General features: G+C 38.1%; 1 protein-coding gene across 2 annotated transcripts in view; it reads right to left on the bottom strand.

The window, feature by feature from the left end:
• The window catches only part of HECTD4 (HECT domain E3 ubiquitin protein ligase 4), an 87,526-nt gene that overhangs the window by 28,274 nt on the left and 32,790 nt on the right, over positions 1-26,462 (bottom strand). For both annotated transcript variants that reach the window (XM_026656876.2, XM_024196255.2), the window contains 30 exons: positions 25,526-25,724; positions 23,925-24,044; positions 22,539-22,643; positions 21,356-21,519; positions 19,766-19,999; positions 19,254-19,446; positions 18,983-19,087; positions 18,458-18,546; positions 17,468-17,643; positions 16,235-16,370; positions 15,944-16,085; positions 15,652-15,818; positions 14,489-14,635; positions 13,528-13,712; positions 12,516-12,669; positions 11,090-11,370; positions 10,494-10,683; positions 8,952-9,033; positions 7,987-8,189; positions 7,698-7,833; positions 6,867-7,049; positions 6,600-6,770; positions 6,029-6,198; positions 5,443-5,558; positions 2,692-2,795; positions 2,242-2,403; positions 1,972-2,120; positions 1,590-1,669; positions 1,301-1,464; positions 470-707 (listed from right to left, as the gene is read on the bottom strand). In XM_026656876.2, the coding sequence (XP_026512661.1) occupies positions 470-707; positions 1,301-1,464; positions 1,590-1,669; positions 1,972-2,120; positions 2,242-2,403; positions 2,692-2,795; positions 5,443-5,558; positions 6,029-6,198; positions 6,600-6,770; positions 6,867-7,049; positions 7,698-7,833; positions 7,987-8,189; positions 8,952-9,033; positions 10,494-10,683; positions 11,090-11,370; positions 12,516-12,669; positions 13,528-13,712; positions 14,489-14,635; positions 15,652-15,818; positions 15,944-16,085; positions 16,235-16,370; positions 17,468-17,643; positions 18,458-18,546; positions 18,983-19,087; positions 19,254-19,446; positions 19,766-19,999; positions 21,356-21,519; positions 22,539-22,643; positions 23,925-24,044; positions 25,526-25,724 (4,745 nt within the window). The remainder of the gene's footprint in view (positions 1-469; positions 708-1,300; positions 1,465-1,589; positions 1,670-1,971; positions 2,121-2,241; positions 2,404-2,691; positions 2,796-5,442; positions 5,559-6,028; positions 6,199-6,599; positions 6,771-6,866; positions 7,050-7,697; positions 7,834-7,986; positions 8,190-8,951; positions 9,034-10,493; positions 10,684-11,089; positions 11,371-12,515; positions 12,670-13,527; positions 13,713-14,488; positions 14,636-15,651; positions 15,819-15,943; positions 16,086-16,234; positions 16,371-17,467; positions 17,644-18,457; positions 18,547-18,982; positions 19,088-19,253; positions 19,447-19,765; positions 20,000-21,355; positions 21,520-22,538; positions 22,644-23,924; positions 24,045-25,525; positions 25,725-26,462) is intronic.

The raw sequence follows: 26,462 nt of genomic DNA, 5'->3' as shown, positions 1-26,462 counted from the left end.
CTGCAACCAACCAAATTGAAATAATGAACTCTCAATCATCACTAGACATGCTAAAACATTTCATGAAGTTCTTCAGATACGCTGTATTCTGTGGTCTCTCTCCAATCATTTGGTGGAAGTTACTTAATGCATTTTGACATAGTGTAGCACATTGAATGACTCAATCAAGTGAAGCATCTAACTACATTCAGAGCCCTAATAAAATAATTTTTCATTATGGGTACTTTAACTCAGAACAATTTGAATGCTTTATTCCATATAACGTAAAAGAAAGATAACTGATTTTTAGAATGCTTTGTCTAAAATGAAGTGAGCATTTATCTGCCAATGTCTATTGTGCTGCTTTATTATTGTATTTTATCTGGTAAGCACCCTGAGAATTTCAATTAGAGAACATTTAATTGGATTTAGACTGTTTTACTGAAATAAACTGAACATGCAATTTAAATGTTATTAATGATCACTTTACGTTGCTGAGCTGTGGCAACAGCAGCAATTCTACAAGGAGGTCCATGGGTTCCAGGATCAGAAGCTATGCTGGTACCAGCATCATTATCACTATCGGAAGCCATGGCAAAAGGCAGTGCTTCAAAGTTGGCACTTATTTCTTCAGCTAGGTCAATGCACAGATCAGCAGCATTCCTGTGAGCTTGTCCCTCAGCATAGGCAAACTGGCGAGATCCAAAGTTAGCACGGACTTTTGTATTCTGTAACAAAATTCAAATAAAGCATAAGAGAAGAAGCTTTTGTTTTAAAGTACTATTTTAACCCTTGGATATGATCTTCCTATTCTAAACCTTGGCCACAGGATGAGATCCCCACTGGTCATTACCATATCCTCTAGTGATATGGATTTCCTTTCATTATTGACCATAAAGTTTAAAAAATAAGTCCGATAATACACAATTGAAAAGTATAAACCTGCTCAATACAATCTTTAAGCTTTAATTGTTCAGCCTGGTACTTTCAAGATACAGTCATTTGGACAAATGCAATTTGCAGCAAGGTCACTGTTAAAATTAAAGTGAAGTAATAGTCAAGTAAGGCCTATTAGTATATAAAGATTAGCTCATTCTCCTCATCAGACCAGCTCTACTTTATTGTCTTGATGGGTGAGACTAGCTCCCATTAAAGGTAAAGGTATATGCCCATTAGAAAGAGAATACAAGTTTTAACCCAAATTAATAAATAAAGGTGAAAATGATATTAAAAATATTTTATGGTTTCCACACAGGAACATTGACTAGTGTTGATGAAAGTCAAATACATCCCAAAGTAGGTGTTTTATTGTTAAACCTGCCTTTTTCTGAATGTGCACCACCGGCCACATTCCACCAGAGACATCCTCCAGATAAGGCCCAAGTCGCTGTCCACAATACGTGAAGTACACTCTTCCTTTAGCTGGCTGTCCTGGGGGGGGAGGAGTGCCTTCTGTTCTCTCCCAGCCAATTCCTGCTATATCACCTAGAGGAAAATAAAACATGACCAAAAAGAAACAAGGATTTTTCTGTTTTTCATCCATTACCTTGTTTATATTTAAGAAGTGTCAGGCTCTTTCAGCTAAGTAAATAAGCTGAATTCTGACATACCAGGAGAAAGGGTCACATCCAGTCGAACACTCTTCCACTGTAGCAAGCTGGAGCCATTGTAATGCACAGCTCGTCCATTACTAAAAGTAAATGTGAAGAAGAAAGTTAAACATAAAAGAGCAGCCCTCTAGGGTAAAAAATCATTGTAAATAACCATCAGTTAGCATTCAGGTGGTTGCTATATACTGCTAAAATGCAGCTGGAACTCTCCTCATTTTGATAAGAAATTACTATATTTCAAAACTTTAATCCCTCCACTGAAATGATCCATTCAGCACTATTCAGGAACAAAAAACAAGCCTGGTGCCAGTCCAGAGGCGCTTATACTCAGTTTACGCAGTGCATCAGGCTGTAATTTTTAATGAACACATTTGCAACATACTTGTGAAAGAGACATGTGCCAACAGGATTTGTCCACGCGCCGTCCCGCTTTTCTGCTTCAGTGGCAAACCCAAATGAAACTATTGGACCGGTGTCGTCATCTGTATCTCCATAGGAAACTATTTCAATCTCCCAGTAAAATGATGGGGCCTAAGGAAACAGCCATGCAGAAAATGTGTTGGTCATCTTTAAAAAAAAAAAAAAAAAAAAAAAAAGAAAAAAGGGACGGTAAAACAACACAGAAATTTGCTCCATCACTGTGATTTCTTACTTGTACTGGAACTGGGGAGGTAGCGTAGATAAACGTGCCACGAGGCAGTCCCCCGCCTGCACTAGGGTCAGCCAAAAAGGTCACAGCTGTAAGATGTGATGAGAACATGCATGCTCGCACAGGTGGGAACACTCTAGAAGGGCTCCAAGTAATCTCCTTGGGCTGTAAAACAGGTAAAGAGTGTTTTAGTCTGACTGCATTTGAGGTCACAAGCTAGATTTCATTCTACTGAAATCCAGTGTCCAAGATCTGCTATGGAATGCATACTCGACCCAGGATATAATTAAGTAACCAATATGTTGCATTCAAGAATGTTTAAGTGTGATGAATTTTTCTTTTTCCTTTAAACCACTGTAATGGTTTGACTCCGGTCATCCTTAGACCGCCATATGAGAAACTGAATCCATTAGAGAAAGAGCCAGAAAAGCAGCACCTTGTTGATATGTTTACCTGTCTTCGGTCTGCCTGGAGTGGCGGAGGTGGGGGACGAGCACAATCTCGATATAACATTCTTAACCTTTCACATTGCACTTCTACAACGAGAAGCCTCTCCCCTGTAACAATACAAACCAAACCAACACCATTAATACTGGGAACATGAGAGTTTAGTTGGAGACAGTCATTTGAGATCTCAAGATTACACCTATGCTAAAAATCTCTAAATGTCACAATCAGGTCCATTTCAGAAATTAATCTTTCCCTCACTTCTTCCCCCTCCCCATCCCAAAATCAAAAAAACCCAAACTGAGAAAAACCTAAGGAGTACACCTGAGAATGGCTTATATTTCAGCGAAAGCCTCATGTATGAGAGGAATTACAAATCTAAAAATTACATGGAAATTATTTCCAAGTAACAGCAAAATTTTTAGGTGAACAAAAGCAGTTGATCTGCATTAAGGGCTGTCACTCCATCTTTACCTAGCATGAATGGTAAAGAAGTACTACACAGCACTACAGCACCTAACATCCATACTATGGAAAGACACCCTCATACCTACACCCCACCGTCGTTATTCAGAATATCCTTGTTTTGTTTAATTTTCCTTATGACAATACATGTTTGTGTTAAATTTAGTTAAAATAAAATCAATGAGCTTGTTACAGCTGCAAATGAAACTGACTAAGACACCATCAAATCAAACTATCCTGTTTGCTGTTAGGTAGTCAAGATGCTTCAATGCACTGAAGTCTGTAGGATACTTTCAGGAAAGGGAACCTTGAAGTTATAGTTTGACCATTGGAATAAAATGGCCAGTGGAGATACTCACTAGGAATAGAATAGATTGCTATTAATGTTAAGCCCAGTACTGCATTGTTCATAAGTATCTAGTGATTTGGGGTACCAAGACAGATATGGAAGGTGTTCAACATTTTCTGAAACATCAAGCTGTGTTAAGTGTCAAGTTGGGTGCCCAAAAGCTGAGACGCCCCAAATCACTAGTTATTTAAAAAACTAGGCCACGGAGCTTTGGCTGAACGAGAACAGATAAACCTTCTCTCCTATTAAAATTATTTAGCCTGCGGTTGAGCTGACACTGAAAGAACAAGACTGGTATGAAGTGCATGTCTCCCCTAGAAGCTGAGTGCAGATAGTGCTTGAGCTCTTCCGGGCCTAGCTAACATTTCCCTGAAGGTACTATACTGTGCACAGACCTAACTCTGGGAGCCAGGGAATTCCTGATCAAGGAAAACACTACATTTGAAGAAGAGTTGTGCTAAAGGGGATTTAACCTAATGTTCAAATGACTACAAATGAAGCAAACACTCTAAAACTGAAATTTAAATTAGCATCCAGAACAGTAAATCATACTTTTAAAATTTACATAATATTCCTTTTAAAAACTGAAATGAGTAAGAAAAGCGGAAGGGGTAAAGTAACAATTTCTCCTGGCTATTAACTATTGTTACTTTATCTGTAGGTTTGTCTGATACATAAGTCAACATGTTTTCACTAGTCCCTATACAGATAAAAAGTGTGGGTTAAAACTCTTGTTAAAGAAGCTATCCTATTCAAGTCACCTGTAATTGATTCAAAGGTTTAAACTTAATTTCTGATTACATTTAGATTTGGAACATTAGAAGCCAATGAAAACAATATTTCCAAGATAGCATCCACTTTGGGAAGCAGGGGAACCATGTCAGTGACATGGGGAAGGGGAACCTTAAGGAGAAAAGACAAATTTTGTCAGGCAGGAAGAATTATTTCTTTTGTGTTTTATTTAAACTAATCACACTGAGTATATTCACTACTGGGAACAGTATCATATGTCATAACACAGTTCTACAAAGCCAATATATTTTTAAGTGAAAGATTAAAAACAACAAATTTGTAAGAATAAAAGTTCCAAAGACAGCAGTGGAGTAATCTGAATGCTGACTATTTTTATATTACGGTTAAACAACAGTTGGGGAGAGAAAGACTTACAAGACAGAGAAAGGCAGAAATCAACACCAAAGTGACTGAGTAGTCTTTAAAATAGGCAAGAAGAGCACTGATACACTAAAGAATGAATAAAAGAGAATAATGAAGAAAAAACAGCAGCTTACACTCAAAAAACTATGGAGAAATTAAAAAAAAAAGTCCAAGATTTAGAGACTTCCCTTCATCTCAGTTTGTACATTAGTATGGATGGGTACATTCATGTAAATACCACAGCTTATAATAAATCACCATCACAGATTACTAATAAAATTATAACTTCTCACAGTTTTGAGTAAATCACCTGCAATTTCATTCAGACTTGACTTTGCTATTGACTAAAACGGAGTATACCTGCACCCTGATGTATGCATCAATACAAGAGAGGCTTCCTGGGAAAATTCTGATATTCTTTATCAAAAACAAGACACAAAACCAGTGAACCAGCCATGAGACCAGAGTATTATGAGGAGGGGGGAAACTCGCTGGCCATATTCACACTAGATGTAAATCCACTGCCTTTATACCTAAAACCTAATTTCAAGAAGTCAAGCTATTAGCCACCATAAATTTATTGAGATCTCTGCAACTGTAATAAGCCACATTGTATTATATTAGTAAGTGCTATTAATACTGTCTTCCATTCCTTAGTATTTAAATAGTTCACTTTTATTTGGGATATAGCCTAGTACCTAAAGTTTAAAATTAACCTTACTTATCTGTTATCTCACTGCACTGACAAAATACAACAGTAAAACTGTATGGACATGTTAAATACATACCAGGGCTGCACTCTTGTGCCACCAGATTAAGAACTTCTACAGCAGCTGGACATTGTTGTATGAATTCTTCACAAAACAAACTGTCTTCTAATAGCTGGGCCATCACCAGGCATGCTCTTAATGTAAAAAAAAAAAAAAAAAGTATATTATATATAAAAAAACAAAAAATATACATTCTATGGTGAACTTGATGTCAATACTTGTGAACATAATTTCAGGACTAGCCTCAAGAAAATGCGTATTCTTGTCTACTTCTGTTTGTTTAGTTGTTCATTGGGACTGCTGCAGAAATGACTTGACTAACTTCATGTTAATAAAACACCCAGCTCAACAGGTTGCCAAGTCCACTCCTGGCTTTGGGCTCCTTATTAGCAGTGAGGACATTGTAACAAAGTCAGTTAACTTTATTTCCTTTTGGAAACTAATATGATTCTTTATTAAACACACAATTGTTCCATGTAGCAAGATGCCAATATTTACATAGGAAAAACAAGCCTCAAGATGACCTCAATTGGCTGGAGCATTTACATTTTGTACAGCACCTTGTACACTTAGAGCCCTTTATAAATAATGAACAAAACCTCACCTTGTTCTTATTTCTCCAAGGAGCCGGACCACTGCCATTACTGGAGTTGAGCCATCTCCTGTTGCAGGAAGTGAGGTATGAATAGATAGACTTCCCTCCTGAGGAAGCAACATGGACTGGACTGCCTGTACTACCTTCTCAGTAATGGACAGTTTATGAAGAGGCAATGCCTGATGGTGGTGGTGGTGGTGGTGGGGGCACGGTAAAAAGTTAAATTCAAGTAGTTAGTTTCTAAGACATGAGGGCGTTTCATCACCTGGAGTTAATTCTCATTTTGTACTATCACAAAAACAGCACCACACAAAAATCACAAGCCAAAAGGAAAGGTAACACAACATGCTATGGAACATCCTTAAGTGCTGAAGGATGAATTATATGTTATTTGGATGAGAAATTACATATAAACATTGCTATGAAATGTTTAAAACAATGATGTAAACGTCACAAGTCATCTTTAACCAAACATGAATTAGGCTTTTACATGCTGCAGACTGTTGTCGTTGTTGTTTTAAATCACAGTATAATTACAATTTGTTGTTACACTTAATGTTGGATTTTAAAATGACCTTACCTCAGATCTTGGAACACAGAGCCTAGATAATGGAATAGTTAATGTGTCTGATGCTTGTGAGGTCTTTCTACAGTCTATACTGGCAGGTGGAAATTTGACAGTTGCTATACCTTCCTGTTCATTAATAGAAGCCACCACTCCAATGCTTCCTGCTATTCCTCTACCCAAAACCTACAAAAATGAACAAGGAAGTACAACTTTAAAATTGTAAAATGATCAAAAGAATCACCTCTCACTTGAAGTATAAAAGGAAAAGAAGTTAATTACCTGCACTTCAGAACCTATTTTAATTGTCTCTTTAAAGCCACCAAGAGCACACAGTGCAGCCACCGCCTGTCGAGCAATTCTTTGAAGTTTAGCAAGTTTCCTGCCACTGCTGCTCCCATTCTCCAAGATACTCTCTGCGTATTTCCCAAGTTGTGGAATGTACATCAGAGCCCGAGACAGAACCTAAATATTCAAAGCAGAAATATGGGTCAGGAACGTGTAGGCACTGAGGGCACAGCTGAATTTTTTAGAAATACACCAGAGGAACTATTTTAATTTTCAAGAAGAAGTGTACGGTCATCCTTTAAAATAAGTTCTGTGATCAGTGAGTAACAAAGCCAGGTTCCATTGCTGATTCCCACATAACTGTTAGAAGGGCAATGATGTGTCATCCTCTCTCCAGCACACAGCCTGACCAGCCACAACGTATGCTGAGAGATCTGGAAGCAAAGACTTCGTCCTCCAACCATTATTTTGGCCCTTAGGGGTCCGGGTGAGAGAGGATTGGTCTGTCAAGGCAGGATGACTGCCTGAATAAACAGTCTTATGAAGTATAAAAAAATGTAACACTGCTATTTATCAGCAGTCAATTCCTTGTTTCCAGATCTGTTTGGACAAATTCTTTCCCCCATCCTCCACCCACATTCTCTGAAATGGCAGATGGGCCCAAGAAGGGCTATTAGGACAGATAGGATCTACCTGGATAGTGACAATTAAAAATATATATTTTAAACAAGGAATCAGGAGAGGAAGGAACTGGCTCAAGAATGCCAACAGTTAGAAGTTGTACTGTGCATCACCCATTTAGATACCTAATCCTCCGTTGCTTACCTTTTCAGCCGTTGTTGTCCATATTTGAGCTGCATTTGATTCTGGTGCCATCAATAAGCTGTGAAGCAGAGCAATCACCTCTGCTGCCATACTGTTTGCTACATGACCACTGATAAATGGGCGCACAGGATCTGTTCTGTAGAGAAGAAAAATGTCACTTGCCCAATAAACACTTCAATTGTTACCCCTGCCCAACACAAGTGATGCAAGATTAGGGTACTAATAGTTACTCTCTACATTCCTACAAAGACATTCATGTTCTTTTGAAGACTCCACAGTGAGTTTCTACCTGGCAAGTTCAGAATTCCTCTCCCTGCAAATGGAGGTCTGAGCAGTTTTCTTTTTGTCACCAGTTGACAGCCCGCTAGTGGTTTCTGGACTGATAGATTCAATAGGTGGCCCGACACTGACAATTAGGCCAGATTGCGCCCACTTGGTAGCCTTCCGAAGAGCTGCAGCAGCCTCTTCTGTAATAACCTCACAGCAGCCACTCTGAAAAAGAAATATGGAAGATATTCAAAGTGACTATTTAAATAGCTCTATTCAGACCAATCATAACCCAAGGTAGCCAGAGCTAAGGGAATCATTTATCTGACAAATTTTCGCTTCCCCCTGACCCCAGTTGTGGTATAACCACAAAGAAATCAACACTTCCTCAAACTGTATTCATTATTCATATTGGACAGTTTTTTGTTTGATTTCATTTTTTTAATCGATGACTTGATCAAGGAGTGGATTCAATACTATTAGTTTAGTCGGTCAGATAGTCACATGGTGGTGTTTCTGTTCTTTGATCGAAGAATGCATGAGTACTTCTGACACAAATACTCATGAGTATGAATTTAAAACCAATTTCCTTAAATATTCTAACATGATCTTTGAAATTTACTTTTTATGGATTTTCATCCCAGTAAAACTCGGTCTCCTTAAATACTTGTGAAAGAACACAAAACCATGACAAACACGTTTGAGAAAACATTAGTGGAAATATTTTTGCAGTAACACAACACCTGTTTTTCAAGGATTTACATATGCATGTCAATAACATCATTATACTGCTAAAGTTTATGAACAAGTTTTCTTGAATTTCACTTGTTTAATATAAATATTAGCCAATAATTTATCTATTTGGAAGAGAATTAAATTTAGTTTTCTGGTTCTTTTACAGAAGGTTTAAGAACACTGGGGTAGTGAGAATGTTGACTGTCTAATGATTTCTAATATGTTAAACAATTATCTTTATTACTTCCTTACTTTAGTCATGTCCCGATCCATCTTCACTACTTTCTCCATGTTAGCTCCAGTGCCAAGTCGGAATGGTCGACCTTCTGAACTACTACAAATGTAAGAATAAAACCTATTAAATGTGGCTTTACTATGTAAAATTAGTGAACTAGCTACCCTTTTGTTCTAATGGATCTCAAAGCACTTTAAAGCCTTTATTTACATGAAGAACTCAACCTGCTCTGTAGTGAAAAGAATTCTCTCCAGTTGAGCTGCTTAATATCACAGCAATTCTAATGAGTTGAGGACACACCATGGGAAGATTACCATTGTACTGAAACTGCAGGAGAAATGCAAGTATATAGAATGTAGTTATTCACATTGCAATTTGGCGATGCTACTGCAGTTAATTCTCCTATTTTTACAAAAAAAAGTATCATGAGTTTTTTTAGTGGCCATGAATGCCTAAGAGTCTTGGTTTTACATTTCATCTGAAAGAGAGCACTGCTGGCAGGAATGGTTTAACAACAATGCCTGTTAGCATTATACTGAGGCAGTGGCTCAAGGCTGACTCAGAGACAGAGGTGTCATGTAATGAACTACCAACATCACTTCTTCCAGCATCCTACTTTTATTTTGGAGGGGTCTCTTGTGAGTTTTACAGAGATCACAGTCTGAGTTGGTATGACTGAAAACTAAGATCACTTCTGAAGTTCTAATGGAATTATTCTAATGGAGGGCCTTACTGAGAGTGACATTTAAAATAATTTTTCTTCTGGTGATTCTACTATTTGTAATATCACCTTGTGTTGTGGATTAACAGGAGGCTCTTCAAATTTTCTGATAGAGTACCATTTAAGTAGTGGGTCCTGTGTTTAATTCTTTTAAAAACACATTTGAAAGGGTTTTTCTGCTCCCCTGCTGTGGTTTCTGAGCAGATCAAAGAGCAACACTCCCCAAACAGGCTGTGACTTCTCTACCCTCTCCCTCCCTCTTTGCGTATCTGCCTCTGAAGTTTCAGCTTTGCCGCTGTGGTCACTGGTTCACACACTCTTGCAGGTACTGGGGAAGAATATGAACATAAGCTTCCCCTAGATTAGTGCACAGACAAGGTCACTATGTTAATGAATTAGACCTGAAGTGCATTTGACCATCAACAAAGTAATGAACCTGACTATACACCAGGAGCTGTCAAATACACAAAAACAAATAGGTGAAAAGAAAAGATTTTTCTTCCTCTAATCTATAAGTAAAGTACAAATGGAAATTTGATTTTTGAGCTGATGGTGTCTGTGCATCAATGGGCCAAGTTTGGGGAACTGTGGTTTAACTTTCAATGTAGCTGTGTGCATTTCTATTTATGTAGCTGCACATCATCACCAAAACTCACTATTGGATAAAAATCCCACTATTTACAAGCAGCAACAGAAAACAGAATTTGAAGCATTTTGCTTTTGCTCAGTTATGATCATCTCCAACACAAAATCTTCCTACAGTTCTGGCACTGTATAGAAATAAAGATGGAAACCCCCCAATTGCTTTGTTAATTCTAATCCACTGAGTTAAAGTTACCTCAGTAAGGGTTGAAGGACTTCATGGGATGACTGATCTTCCCGTTTGTGAATAAAAATAGAAAGTTTACCATCCACTGCCTCACTCTCTTCTCCAGGATCTTTATCTCCTTTTATGGAATTTTTGGGGCTGGCTTTTGCCAAAGTGGTATCTGGTTCAGACGCAGTTGGAGACAGAACTGTCTGACATCCTTCAAGCAGAAAAGAAAAAGCGCAACAGTCAGATACTTTCAAGGATTGTTTTGAAGTCAGCTTCCTTAACAAACTTTCCTGGCTTTATATGCATTGCCTTTAGATTTATATGAGCTTTCTTTCACGTGTCTGCAATAAGCACCCTATTCAGAAAATTGAACTACACTGAACAGTCAGAATGCCAGAGTTATAGAAACATGCCTACTACTAGATATTCAAACTCATCCTGCTGTTAAATTTTTGGCAAGTTAACCCTCTGAACACGAACATTTAATACCCATTTATCCTAATTGTGCCTTTTGTCAACACACGCCTCTTGCACAATAATGCATTATTTCTCAAGCTTGTGACACACTTATTACCCATAATAAGAACAAACATTTAGACATGAGAAACGGTTAGCACCTGGCACCACATAATCTGCCAATTTTGCTAAGAGTAGTGATGCAATCTTGGAGGCTGGGTCACTGGGGTCATCCTGTTCACTGTTCAGGGAGGGCACAGAGTAACTCCATGGGGGCAGTTCAACATTTCCACAGTCTTCTACACTCATGAGAGGAAGCGCAGCACGACACAGCTGGAGGATTATAAGGACGAGTTTTGGAGAAGGTCGTTGGTCCAAAAGCAGTGAGAGAAGTTTGGAGACACAGGCTGGCTGGCTCAGGATCGCTTTACCTATGTGACTCCTGAGAGAAAAGAGCACAGTCATCTCTCTGACTGCAAAACAGGAAAGTTAAATCATACTCCTGTAATCAAATACAAACTAGAAGATGACATCCTGCCACGGGTAAAGGGATCTTTATGGCGATACATGATTATATTATTAAAGCCCGTACTTAACATTAAACACATAAAATGGTCCATCAGAGTTAAGTAGTAATCAATTTCAAATGCAAGATGAATGATACCCCATTATTTCTCGTTGGTGTCTGGAGCCTCTTATACAACTCCCATAAAAAATGGTTGCCTGTTTCCCATATAATCTCTCATAAAACAGCTCTTGAAGATAGTTCCATTATTTGAGATTTCATGACAAATTTTAGAGCAAAACAGTTTAAATGCTGCTATTTAGTCCCATTAATCCTCCAGCTCAAAAAATCCAAGAAGGCTTCCCTAGGCACCAAAGCTTATAAACATAAGAGCAACTGTGAAGTCTGTGATATTCCGCTCCACTAATCTCCTTTGTAACATATAAGTACTGTATTATTTCAGTATGTACTCCACAGCCCAGAACAAATACAAAAAAGTTCTTTAGCTATGGTATTACTGCAGCTGTGTGTCACTTTTCATCAACAAAAAGACACAGTAAGATGCCAAAAACAGTATGTGAGACTGCAGTCTTCATATTCAATCTTGCAGTTGTTCCCAGTGTACAACTCCTATTGAGGTTAATAAAAACTATACCAAGGACAGCAGGGTCAGGTTTACAATGGCATTATACTGAATGGTTTCATTCTTAATGAATAAACTATTACTCTGTTACAGCATATATCTTAAAAATATGCAGCCATGTGACACACATAAGCTCATTAATGTTGTCAAACAAGTCACTTGACTCTGCCACACAGAGTATAGATTTCAATTTCAGAAAGTACTACTGGACGTCTAGACACCCTCACCTGCTATCAACAAGGGATTAATCCTAAAATTTAACACAAGTGTGTTTATGCTGCAGGCCACATTTCAAAATAGCCTCAAGCTTTTGCAATGGTATTGAAAGAGGTGTCATTATCTTTAATATTTCCATTAGAGGAAATGAAGTGCTTTCCAACTCTGGAGAGTAGTCCAGAAAAAAAAACAACAACAGACTTTATTGAAGTACTTCCAGTACCTTGACAGGTCATTAAGAAGGCTAAGTACATCTTGCAGTGCATCATTTCCAGCAGCCTGATTACCACAACATTCTGTCGCTCGTGCCAGGTGATTGGTAAGAAGGCTGGAGACTTGACGAGCCAGACCAGAATGAACAGCCTCTGTTGAACCACCTTCAAAGGTAATGCAAGAATGTACAATTGTTAAACGTATACATGATAAAAAAGCAATATATTGGAAAAACCTAGACACATTCATTTACAGTACAGTAATTGCTTACAAAAAATCATTCTGAGTTAAAGCCAAACCTGCAATAACATCTAGTTGCTAGGTAACAAATGGACATTCAGTCTTATGACACAGTGTAGTTGAACATACTATTCTATTTATATGGATAATATTTAAGTGAGTAAGTTTCCCACCAAAGTAATTTTGCTAATTTTACATAAAGACACAATTTAGAGAAAACCCAGGCTCCAGAAATTTCAGATGGGTATCTAAACGTACATGCTGGTTTTCTATAAATATAAGAATACAAGAGTCAACAGAACTTTTTCAAGTTCACCAACAGCCTGTCAGATTAAAAAAAATACTGAAATGACAAAATTATTCCATTGGAGTTACACCAAAGAAGAATTTGAGCCATTGCATATACTGTTGATTAAACCTGACACTAAGCCACTCAAGCCTCTCCCCTTTTAAAAAATTCTAGAATGAAAAACTTCTCTTGATTCATTTAAAAACACCACCCCTCCCACTCATTTTAACATCCCAGCTCAACACTATTGGTAAATAAATAATACTACTTAGCTCTTATGCAGCACTTTTCATCAATAGATCTCAAAGCACTTCATAACTTTTAATATATATAATAAAATATTTTATATTTAATAAAAATAATTATTCCTAAATGTCAGTGTCTGGTCAATGCAAGATTTTAAAAAAATCTATACTGTTTCCTCTCATACACGAACTCAATGTCTAGCAGCAATTTTAAAATAGACAATATGTAATATCAACACTGCTCCTACCCTCTTCTTTTTCCCATTCAACACAGCGATTGGCTAGGACCTGGAAGGCAGCCCAAGCCATAGTAGCCACCTTCTGTTTTTTAGTCTGCTTTTCATTTGAGCTGGATTCTGTCTGGCTGCTTAAACTACAGAGCCTGTCCATAAGCTGCACCAGGCCACTGCGTACCAAGCACTTCTCTTCACTCCTGTTCAGAAGAACAAAGAATTAAGGTTGTACTGCAGTAACTTCTCAACCGTTTTCAACATACACAAGCTATCCCACATTTCTGAGCATATGTACTGTATCTATTTATCAGATCTTTCATTGTAGCATTGGACAATTCAATGTTTCCTCCATTACTTTAGCCTTAGCAGGGACAAAATGTAACAGGATATTCTCCAAGTTTGTCATCCAGCATTATCTCTGAATGTCATGGTCATGATGCCAAGCTGTTCCTAATAGAAGCTTAAGTGCTATATAAAGGGTTATTAAATCTATATGCAGTCTACAGAGCATCATTTTGAGTTATGCCACCTGCTAAAAATGGAAGACATATTAATCATCTTTATTTCATGCCTCACCATTAACAACAGTAATATTTTATATTTATATAGAACTTTCTATGTTCAAAATGCTCTCATAATGTTCATTAATCCTCACAACACCCCAAGAGATAGTTGGCTAGGGACTATGCTTACTTTAGGCAAACCGAGAAAGCTGAAGTGTCTTGCCCATTGCTACAGAACAAATCAGTAGCAGAGCCAAGACTCAGGCCCTCCCAATGCTCACCCCTGTGCTTATTCTGCCAGAATACACTGCCAGGAGATATTACAGGATGATTTTAAAAAACAACAACAAAGTCCATTCCACTCTACATAATAATACTTCCCTTTGAAGCAACACGTAACTATATGGCACAACTGTATAAAAAGAATCTAACCATTCTTTTCTCTCTCCTTCTTGAAGCAAAACCTTTCCTACCTGGTATATGGTATAGTGCACAAGAGGCCAATGCTATTTGCACAAGCAATGGGGTAACGAGCACACAATGAAACCACCGAGGTCATGGTCTCTCCAAAGGCTTCTTGGACTTGTTCCACCATCCCGCCACAAGTGAGTTCTTCGATTCTGTTGGAAGTTATATATTTGAAATCATGTCTTTTTGCGCCAAGTAAAATTAAAAGCTTCCAAAACAAAGCTACAGGAAATCGCCACAATTTGAAAGAATTCATGAAAGATTTGAAGACAAAATTCTATACCAGATTTATATAAAATGTAAGAAATGCTTAATGCTACAAAATACGGCATTCTTATTCTGCTCCCCAAAATGCATGCAAAATACTGACTTAAATCACCATTCTGGCTACACTGCCTAACTGAGAAACTGGTTCCAGATGCCCAACAAACTATTTGAATTTACTTTTACAGTTACATAAAGAAGTTTTTATAAAAGAGCCTAAATCCGATTTTGTTACCTCATGCCATAAAAAACCCACTAGTTCAGATCTTATCAATTCATTTTATTTGGTGTGTGTTTAGATTTAAATCACAAATGTAAAAGAATCTCTCTTGTGCTTTATGTGTTCTTGCCATTAGTTGAAAATGTATTATATAATTGTTAACACCTGAACATTTTACCTCCCTAGCCTTGCACACAGCCACTAGGCCGCAACAACATAATACAAACCAAATCCAAGTCTTCGCTCACTCAATTCTCCTAAGTCAGCAGTTCTCAACTAATGGGTCATTGGCCTAAAGTGGTTGAGAGGCAGCAGCAGGTATCTTGGTGGTGGGGTTACAATTCCTACTTCTTTCCCTGTCTTTAGTCATACACTGAGATGAACTTGCTAAAATCACTTGCAGCTAGTCCTCAAATAGCAGTATCTCATAAGACTCTGTGATACCTGTACCTTCTGACAGGTGATAGGACCTACCAATTCTTTTGAAGCACTGTGGGAAACATTAAAAGGAATTCCAAGATGCCTCACAAGAGGACTGGTCATAACAAAGTCTGAGAACTCATGCCCTGGGCATGGAAAGCCAGTTATCTCCTTAGTTGCAGTTGGTGTAATGCAGTACCATTCCTTGCATAAAGCACACCATCTAGCCCCAAAAGTTTAATAAAGTTCTGAGGAACAACTTACCTTGGTCCTCCTTGAAGTACCATAGTCACTGGACCCACAAGATGTGTAACACCACCAACCCGAACTGCTGCTGTTAGAAGCTCTCTCATATGCACCAGTGCCTGTTTCCTTGTGTTCCCACGACGCCACCTGGTCTGAGCAGCTAACAGAAAACTGCTACTGGATACCTTATAAAGAAATGTCTCTGTTTTACTACATAAGCCCCACATCTGTACCTTTCAACTTAGATTAAAAGCTGATGTTACATTTGTGCTTGAGCATATAAGGATTTAGCATGTTTAACATGACATACCGCTTGGTCAGGATTTGTCCCAATGAAAGCAAACAGCTGCCCTAACAAGACACTGTATGTAGGTTTATCTCTGCTATCTTCGACGGTCAAAGATTGAAGAAGAGTAAAAGAGCTACTTCTATGACTAGTAACATGGCGCCGCCTATGGGAAAACAGCACTTATTAGAGAATTTAAGAATGGGCTTGTCTATGAAAAATTTTCTTCTAAAAACATGGTACATTATTAACAGAAATACAGAATATACTTTTAGGTGTTTCATACAGCAATTCAGTGGACTACCATCTGCATACCTCTGACTTGATCTAGTGAACTCCAAATCTTCATTTCCAATCATTTCTAGGTCAGAAGGTGCCGACATGCTACGAAGGAAGACAGGCTGGCGGACAGCATGAGATATCACTTTTGTTTCAGATGCTGATTTACAAGCTGCAATGTTATAAAACAAAGTTCTGTCACTGCTGGTCTTGCAGTGTAAAGCAATTTCTAAACAAATTAGGAAACAAATTAAAAACACAAACAACAACCTACACAAAACACCAAATGCATTTCCCCTAATCCCATGCAAGAATCTGAAATTCCATTTAAATGGCTCTTCTGCTGGCAACCTCATACATTTTTAAGTTTTATTTCAAGGTACCTGGTTTTATTTGGATGATGTGTTTTATTATTACTATGTGTAGTATTTACATTTTAGGAGACTGCAGTATCATTGAGTCAGCTTTAGGTAAGGAAAGTGGAAAATACGTAATTTCACTTTTATTTTACATCAGCAATTCAGAGTGTACCTAATAAGTTTTGGAGGAAAAAGAACAAATAGTTTCTATAGACCCAGAAATGTTAATTAACACTGGGTCACTTCCCTTAGAAGTTGTCTTCCATCCATGTTTATCTTAACATTTCAAGACCATCTAATTAACGGGTAATTCTTAAAGTTTCTGCTTTCATTTTTACAGCCAGTTTCTATATTAAGGCAACCTCTGATAGAAAAGGTTATTGTAGACGGGCTACCACCTTCTTAATCCTCTCTCTTTACACCATCTAATAATAGTCTTATAATGAAATATTTACTTATAATGTGAAATTGCAGAACCTGGAATTATTTATCAATAGGAAAGGAGAGGAATCAGAGGCGATTCGATTGAGGTGTGCAAGATTATAGTAATCAGAAGACCTAATTATTTTATTTTTAAAATCAAGCTATATAAATGAGAAATTTAAAAGACTAAGCAGACTATGTTTGCAATATAATTGTTATTAACGTTGCAAATTCCACTTATTGGTTTTGAAATTAGTTAACACTATTCACAGAGCTATGCTGGTAACATGGTGACACTGATAGACAAATAGTAAACAGAGCCCTAAAAACAAATTCACTGCTTGTTAAATGGAAAAGGAAAAATAGGTAGAGAAATGTGATTTTAAGGGGCATTACAGATTATTAATTACAGGTGTCATTTATATTCATAGCAACTAATAATAGCAAATATTCAGGTCTAATAATCCGATGCACTGTAAATTGGTACCTGGTGTCTCAGCAGGGGTACCGGATATACTTCTTGTGATACCAGCTTGTGCTGCAATAGTAACATGCAACAGTAGCTCTGCTCTATTCATCAAGCTCTTTACTAATGTTTTTGTTTTAGCCAAGGGATGTGAGGGCTTCTGAATCAGAGAATTGACTTCTTGAAAAAATTTCTCCCTAAAATGGTGAACGAAAAAACAGTGTAAACTTAGTAGTTCTTTATGCCTCCTGATATAACATATCTTAACTGGTAACATTTTAAAGATGTCCCTCTTGTAATCTCTTTAATTACTGTTTTTGACTTAAGAAATGTATTCAAATAGAAAACAGAATAATCCTATTGTTTTTTTCTCCCTCCCCGTTACATAACATCCATAAACAGTTAACTGTATTTATGTTTCCAGCATTTCAAATTTTGATGAACTTTGATCTTCCCAAAGATGACCCTCTTTATGCAGAGTTACCAGCAATTTGAAGAGGCCTTTCAATTCTATTTTCAAAACAACAATCTAATCAAGGTAAGTAAAAATCACCGAGAAGTTTCATACAAGACTTAGGTCTTGATTTGGAAAGATGTTTAACCACATACATAACTTTAAACCTGTGGGTAGTCTTACCGGAGGGTCCGGCGGCAGGCAATCGATTTTCTGGGATCGACTTATCGCATCTAGTGAAGACGCGATAAAATTGATCCCTGATCGCTCTGCCGTCGACTCCGGAAATCCACCGCGGCAAGAGGCGGCAGCGGAGTCGACGGCAGCGCGGCAGCAGTCGACTTTCCCCCGTCCTCACAGCCAGGTAAGTCGACCTAAAATACGCAACTTCAGCTACGGTATTCACGTAGCTAAAGTTGCGTATCTTAGGTCGGACCCCCGCTGTAGTGTAGACCTAGCCTCAGTAAGACTGCATGTGATTAAAGTTATGCATATACTTTAAGAACCTAGGCTGAGTCAGGGCCTAGAACACTCAGCTAACAGATCCAACTACTAACCTCAATGACAGGACCATATTCTCAAGATCACTTCCATCAAAGGAAATTTCTTTCATTGAACATAGAAGTTCCAATTCTTTCATTTTGCTCTAGAGAAGAACAGGATAAAAATGTATCCAATTCAGTAGGATCATGGATTTTTTTTTTGCACGTATGCATTAAAAATGTCCATGGTTACAAACCAAGAATATTAATCACTCATATCTAATTGCCAACTTTTTAATGCAGATACAGACACTGGGAAATCATAATACATTTTTGGGAGATCTTACTCTTTTTATATTCCTAACAAAAACTACTCCAAAAAGCAATAGTGATGGACATTTATGATAAATTCCTATTGTCAGTATATACATTAGACAACTTGAAAGCATGCACTATAATTTTTTAGTACTAATAAACTTACACACTGAAAAACTTAGCAGTAAATGAAAGAAAAGAGTAATTATACTGCAGTCTACAAATGCAAAAATAAGAGAGCAAACTCTTATCTCTATAAATGAATGGGATAAATGCAATGCTTACCTCATTGAAATGATAATCATAAAAGAATGGAACATTGTTTTCCAGCTTCCCATGTATGGCATCATCTACCTCATTCTGCCATCTCTGTTCCAATTCAGCTACACTCTAGTAAAGATACAAAAATATTGAATATACGTAAGCATCCATTTATCTTAGCTTCAGTAAGAGAAAAGGGGTCTTCAAGTGCATTTTGAGGTTTTTTTTTTTACATTTCTATGTTAGTAATATCCTTAGTAGTTAGTAATAAAAGTTATTTCTTTAGCAGTCTTACCTGCAATTGTCTTTCCATGGCATTTAGCTTCTTAAAGGTCTCTCCCATAATTTTACACAGCAAATCATATTCCTCAGCATGTTCTTCTTGATACTGGAAGTTTATTAGGGACTGGAGTGCATCAACCAAGTTCAAATGTTTAATAACACATGAAACTACCATCTCCTCCATTACATCTGGCTGAATCACTTCTCTGTTACAGATGGAAACCAAACTGATTAGCAAGGATACATCATCATTTATATTTACAGTTCACCAGCCACGGTATTCAAGAAATTTTGCTTTAGGAACTATTGAATGCACACCAAGTTGAGAATTATCTATTTCCATCTGATATTTCTGTGCTTAATATTATTGTTACAAATACCATCCTACATTTACTACTACTGAGGGATTGGAGAATACTTTTATTTAGTTTGCTTGCTTTGTGCATTTGACAGCACTTTGTGTATCAATTTCAATAATAATAAAACATAAATTAGCAAAATAGTGGTGAAGAAACAGTTACTTACTTTATACTAGGTCTAAACTGAGGCCGAGCACGTCCAGATATTTCCCTGAGTTTTATCATGATTCCTGGAGGCAACCTGATCCTAGGCAGATCAAAGTAATGTCCTACAGGAGGAACTAGGACATCAGAAGGATATGTGAATTCTCGATCCTCATCTATAGTAAGAGGCAGTGGAGAAGGACTTGGAGTGAGGGCTGGAGATATTACCCCATTGGCCTCCACCTGCCACTGGCATCTGAGAAAATAAAGATAAACAGTTACCCATATTAAAGAGCCTTTAGTTTCTTTCTAGCTCTTACTCTTCAGGTTGAGAAAGGCATAGTGCAACACACTGCCTAAAAATATTGTATATATGGCTTTACTTCAGAACATGAAGAAAGTATGAGGTTCATGCTTCATTAGGGTTGGATACCACACCCATTGAAACCAATGGAAATTTTGCCACTGACGTAAATGAGAACAGGATCTGTCTTATAATGCATAAACCTGAAGCAGTCTTTATTGAGTCAAATTTTGACAAACCTTTTACCCCAAGATTATAGTGAATTGTCACATGTCAAAGTTTGGAACAAAACATGAATCCAAAGCCCCACAGCACAGAAAAAGTCTACCTCATGGATTATGAGTAAGGCTACATTTTAGTCACGGGTATTTTTAGTAGAAGTCATGGACAGGTCATGGGTAGTAAACAAAAATTCATGGCCCATGACCTGTTCATGACTTTTACTAAAAATACCAGTGAATAAAACTTGGGGGGGAGGGAGGGGCAGACAATGGGAGCTGTGAAGCCAGTGCTCTGGGTGGAGGCAACCCGCAGAGCCGCCTGGCCACGCCCCTACCCAGCAGCTGAGCAAGGGTGAGGTCGCCACTTCCAGGGAGCCCCCCAGGTAAGCACTGCCCAGAGCCCACCTCACCCCATCTGGTGCCCCAACCCCCTGTCCCTCAACCAAACTCTGCTGCTGGGGGGGCAGGCATGATGGCCCAATACTGCCCCATCAGCAGCCGATGCACCTGGCGGAGGGGCTGCCTGGGCTGCCCCTGTGCCAGGCGCACTGGCTGCTGCAGAAGTCATGGAAAGTCACAGAGGTCATGGAAAGTCACGGAATCCGTGACCTCTGTGACAAACTCACAGCCTTAATTATGATTACACCCTCTTCAAAAGACATTGGGCTAACTGACAAGTTCAGAAAAGACAATGCACACAAACCAAGTCTATAATTTGTACCAAATAACCTCATCACACTTTGGGATCTGGTGCGGATCCTTGAGCCCAAATGTCTTTGTGGACAAGCAGGGGCCTTGTTCAGCATGGCATTTTTGGAGCTTTTAGGACCAGCAAACTAGTACCTTGGTCCTCTAAGGACTCTTCTGGAAGAACTTTGGAATTGAGGGGTACACATTGGAGGGATGATTGGTGATATTAACCTTGGAGGTCAAAGATGGATCAAGGAGGCCAGGGCAAACCCATTATTCTATAGGAGAGTGGCGAGCCCAAAATCTGCCCAGTCTCCCTAATATTCTGGGACCAACACTGCTACAATTACACTGCACACAATTACATTAAATTCAGATTAAAACCAAGATTTTTTACCTCTGTAACAGTTTAGATCTTAAGAGTTCCTGGCATGTTTCCTCGTCTTTCGTAATTTCTGGTCCATTATATAATATCCTTAGCATGGAGCAAGCTAACACAGAAAGGCCTAAAGCCAGGTCAACCAAGAATGGTAATCCTCCCGACACATCTTCTGAAGACTCCTGCAGTATTGACAGGGATAAACCACAACTTTGAAGTGGCTCTCTAAGCAATCTACGTCAAAATACGGCATGCATATCATACAGTGCCACAATAAAACACGCTCTGGCAATTTTATTTATTTTTTACTTAACACTACAAATCAGAATGTATAAGAACTGAATTTGAATGCACCTCTACCCCGATATAACGCGACCCGATAGAACACGAATTCAGATATAACGCAGTAAAGCAGTGCTCCAGGGGGGCAGGGCTGCGCACTCCGGCGGATCAAAGCAAGTTCAATATAACGTGGTTTCACCTATAACGCGGTAAGATTTTTTGGCTCCCGAAGACAGCGTTATATTGGGGTAGAGGTGTACTAAGAAATTCATGTGCTTACAAAACTGGAAGCCATATAACCCAAAAGGACTAAGAATTATTTTTTTGAGGGCAGGCAATCCATCACCTCTGAAAACTCCATTTTATCTTCTCTTAGACCAGATTTTGTCTTATCTCCTGGGCACAGTGGTATGAATTTTTCTTCATAGTATCTGATCCCAGTTTCCTGCCTCTCCTCCCAAGTCTGTCCTAGAGCCATTATTTATACCTCTGATGCCCAGCTTACTAGTAGATACTCAACCCCCCCACTCCCATTAAACTCATATCCTACAAGCCTGGATGGATATCTAGTGGTCTCCTCCAAGTCCAGCACCATTGATGCTTCATAACAGATAAGCAGAGGGGACTTAGAACTGTCATCCATTGTTCCAAAGCCTACTCATACTACAAAGTGTGCCTAACCCTATCTAGCCAATGAAGAAGTGAGAGATCTAAGGCAGTAGCTCCCTTCCATTGTAAAGAGATGGCCATCCAAACAGCTGTTCTGTTTTTTTTTTTTTTAACCCAAACCCCAACATTTAGGTCTGTTTCATAAATACAACCACCATTTGTTTTTTAAAATTAAAATAATGTACATAATGTAAACCAGAGAAAAATTTCAGTTCAGCCTATCTGACAACACTGGTCATATTGACAGTACCTGTGCTCGAACAGTGCAAGCAAAGCCCCACATAGCTTTGTCTGGAGTGTTGTGCTCACGGCCACTCCTCATTTCAAAGGAGAAGGTGACTGTATCCCCTTCCACCTTAAATTTTAAAGGGAGGGGAAAAAAGACACTTAAAACAATGCAAACACTTTTTTTTTTTTTTTTATAAAACTGGCTTATTTTATGGATTAATTTTAAAAAGAATGACAGTTGCTTTATTTTAAAAATTCTCTTTCTTTCCAATTATGTATACTAATTAAGTTCTTCCCCTTTTCATGCAGATATCCATTTCTGATTACACCTTGGTTAGGTTTTGCTGCTTACTGTCTATAGTGGGGCAAAGAAAGAATGTGTCGCCATATGGCTACTATGATAGCTAACCCGGGCAGGCAAATTTCCACTAAAACATTTTCTTTATTTTTTGGAGAGCACAGGCAATAATCACCAGCTCCTTTCCTATGGCCAAAGAGACAGGCAAGCTCTTCAAGTAGAGGAAGCTAGTAAATAAGTAAACAGCAGGGGCTGCTAACAAATCTATGTAATTTCTGACAAAATACCATTATCATCGCTAATCTGAGCCACTGGAACAGAGTGTTCCCAGACTAGAACTTCCACGTTGAAAGTCAAAGCACTGCTGTCTAACTGAACAACCACCTCTCGCTTTCCTCTTTGACAATATCATATGTTTTTATCAAGTACACATCCAATTTTAGTATAGGACAATACTCAGGATTATGCTTCACCACAACTACATAAGGGAAGTGATCTTACATAAGTCAGAGAGAACATACTGAACACATTCTAAGTTCACCAATCTTGATGGAGCTCCTATAGGTTTTTGAGAATCTCAGACTTCTATTTCTTGTTAAATATATGTTCCCAAAAAATGCATATTAACTGATTTTAAAAAAAAAACAGACAAATGAGTAGGAGAGCAGAAATTGTTATATTTAATATTTTTAGTGGCTTGTGTGCAGTCCTAAAACTATGCCCCTATGGTCCTTGAGACTATTTGCATAGCCTCAGGGTCAGCAGGAACTTTTGCTATATATACTCATGGGGAATGGTAGTGTCCTGAAAGTCTCCGAGATTGGAAGTGCAGTTCTTTCCTGATGCCCCTACAAGATGTTGATTGTGGAATGCCATTACTGCCAAAATGAGTACCATGCTCCTATAAAATATGGGCAACTGTAATGTTGTATGGGACAAGAGTTCCTTCCCCAAGGACATAAACACCATCTTAGCGAGTGCTCTCAAAGATAAGCTTACACTAAAATATTTGGGCTCCACTGCTAAAAAATAAGAGTTAAAAATAATCTCTATGCAGTTTTCAAAAAGGGACTTTTCTATGTGAAATATTGTTGTTTTGTAATACCGTACCTTCACTAAGTCTTTCGGCCAACCCGTTCCTAAGACACTACGGCTGCCATATCCCAGTGTATTGCCTCCATACTCAGCAACCTTCCTACTGTTTGTGTTAGGACCAGCATAGATCACCAACTTCAAAACATAAAATACACTGTTAGACTGTAAAAGAAAAACAAAAAATCTAATAATAATACTTAGCACTTACACAGCGCTTTATAACTTCAAAGCGCTTCACAAACATTAAGAAACAAATCCTCACAACAACCTTGTGAGGTTGATAGGCAGCCAGGCAAGTATTATTATCCCCATTTTACAGATGGGGAAACTGAGGCAGAGAGGGCTAAGTGACTTGCCCAACATCACACAGGAAGTCAGTGGCAGAATTTGGAATAGAAATCAGGAATTCAATCCTAGCTCCCAGAGTCCCATGTTCAACCCACAAGAACATGCTGCCTCTCTAAATAAAGGGCTGGATCCTGCTCCTTTTGAAGTTAATGGGAGTTAACAGTTTGCAAATGACTTCAATGGGGACATGATGAGGCCCAAAGTTTTTTTGTTTTGCCCTTTTTTTTTAAGTGCTTAAAAGTTACTGGTGACAAAACCAGTAAGTCTAAGATTAGGTATCACAGGACTCAAACTACAATGTTAGAGAATACACAGCAACAATTACTAAGCAGTGTAAGTGGCTCTTAGAGTACACAGAAAATAAGGGTGGTATTTCATTAGCTATATTCTTGAAATTGAAAAGACATACTCATATTAATCCATGTAAACAAGCCATTTATAATCAGAAAGTTATCCTTTCCAGTTCTGCCCAGTTTGGGCAAACTGTGCTGATCTACAAAGGAGACAACTAAATTAACGTTAAAGAAATAAGGAAAACTGGATGACCAAAAAAAGGAGAATGAACTCAACACGTTTTACAATAAAGAGGAATAATCTAAGCAGTCATGAAATGGATGTCAACAGGGAATGTTGGTCTGGGTTTGTAGGGGAGGTAACCTTTCTGAGGGTTATTACATTTCTTCCATTGAATTACCATCACCACATTCCAGCACCTTAGGAGAAAAGTTCTGTACGGAACCTAATTCTTTAAGGATCTACCAACTAAGTTTCCTGTTAGACAACAGTGACATTCACTGGATGTTATGTTCCAAAAATGTCCTTTGTAAATGTTTAGCCCATAATTTTTGACCTTTTCTTAATAGAATTATAGAAATTATCCCCCACAAAAATCAGAGATGGAAAAGATCTATTAAATCATTCAGTCCAATCTCTGCCATTTCAGGATAGCTCCCCCATATATTTTCTAGTCTATAATGCAACCTAGTTTTACACGTGCTAAGAAATGAGACAGACACCTTTCCCCTGAGAAGTTATTCACAGCTGCCTACTACCCTAAATTTCTTTTCATCTCTAAATTCTAGGATTCTAGGGACAATCAGACCTTGTGGAATTACAGTATGTTAGTGCTGCTGTTAGTAAAAACCTCCCACATCATCCTCATTACTAGTAATAAGGTGCCATGGATGAGGAGAAGCAGCAAAGATGAAAATGAGAAACATTAATGAAAGACACATAATAAAGAAGTTTCTGTACTGGCCCTTGCTTACCTTATCATAATCGTACTGTGAAGAACATCTGCTATCAAATCTAAGGTATAAACAGCGGGCTCCTGGAATATGTACAGTTTCTTTAAACTTATAGTTGTCCCTGACAGGATGCACGGTTTCTACAGTTTTCCCAGCAGCCCACGGAGCTGGGATTTTCAAGCCAGTGAGAAAACCTGGCTCCTCTTTCTCTTCTAGCATTCTGAAATCACAGAAAAAGCTAAAAGGTAGTACTGACGATGTACATATATCGTTTTGCATTATATATTCAAACACCACCATAAGATGCTTTTAAAAGCCTAATAATTCTCTTCGGGTTACTAGTGGCAAACAAAATATTTGTCTGATCACTTTAAGCAGGTGTGTGGAGGGTACAATGGCAGCTTAAATAACCTGAGCGCTTTAAATTACAAATAAAATATGTCAAGCTGTAAGCAGTAAACTTGGATATGTCACAGTTTTAGAAATCTAGAAATCCCTGGAAAAAATTATATCTAACAAGTAATGTATTGTACTATAAACTGGTTCCAGTCTCTGAATTTTAATACATAATCCATCTTCCCTCCTGGGATAATGCTTGATAAAAGATAAAATCACCATAAAAGAATATATACGTAACATTTCATTCAAGTCTGTGTAAGTCTGGAGTGGAAAGGAAGTGGTTGCATTTACCATATCTCAAAAAAACTGCTTTCAAAACTACCAGTGCAAATAGGAAAAGCTAAATATGACATTAAACAAAACTTGCACACGATAACTGGATTTACGTTGAGGCTATATTCTTTTCATTTGTGACCTAAGATTTAAAACCAGGACTAGAGATAAATTACATCTTGCCCTTTACTACTTAAAAATCACAATGAATTTAATATACTCTATGCTGCTACAGTGAACCACATTTTGTTATAAAGCTCTCTATGATTCTATACATTGACCTGGG

The sequence above is a fragment of the Terrapene carolina genome, unplaced genomic scaffold (assembly GCF_002925995.2).
Source record: "Terrapene carolina triunguis isolate 2854851 unplaced genomic scaffold, T_m_triunguis-2.0 Scaffold234, whole genome shotgun sequence".
In the NCBI taxonomy this organism is placed as follows: domain Eukaryota; kingdom Metazoa; phylum Chordata; order Testudines; family Emydidae; genus Terrapene; species Terrapene triunguis.
This window is presented reverse-complemented; position numbering and strand designations above follow the sequence as displayed.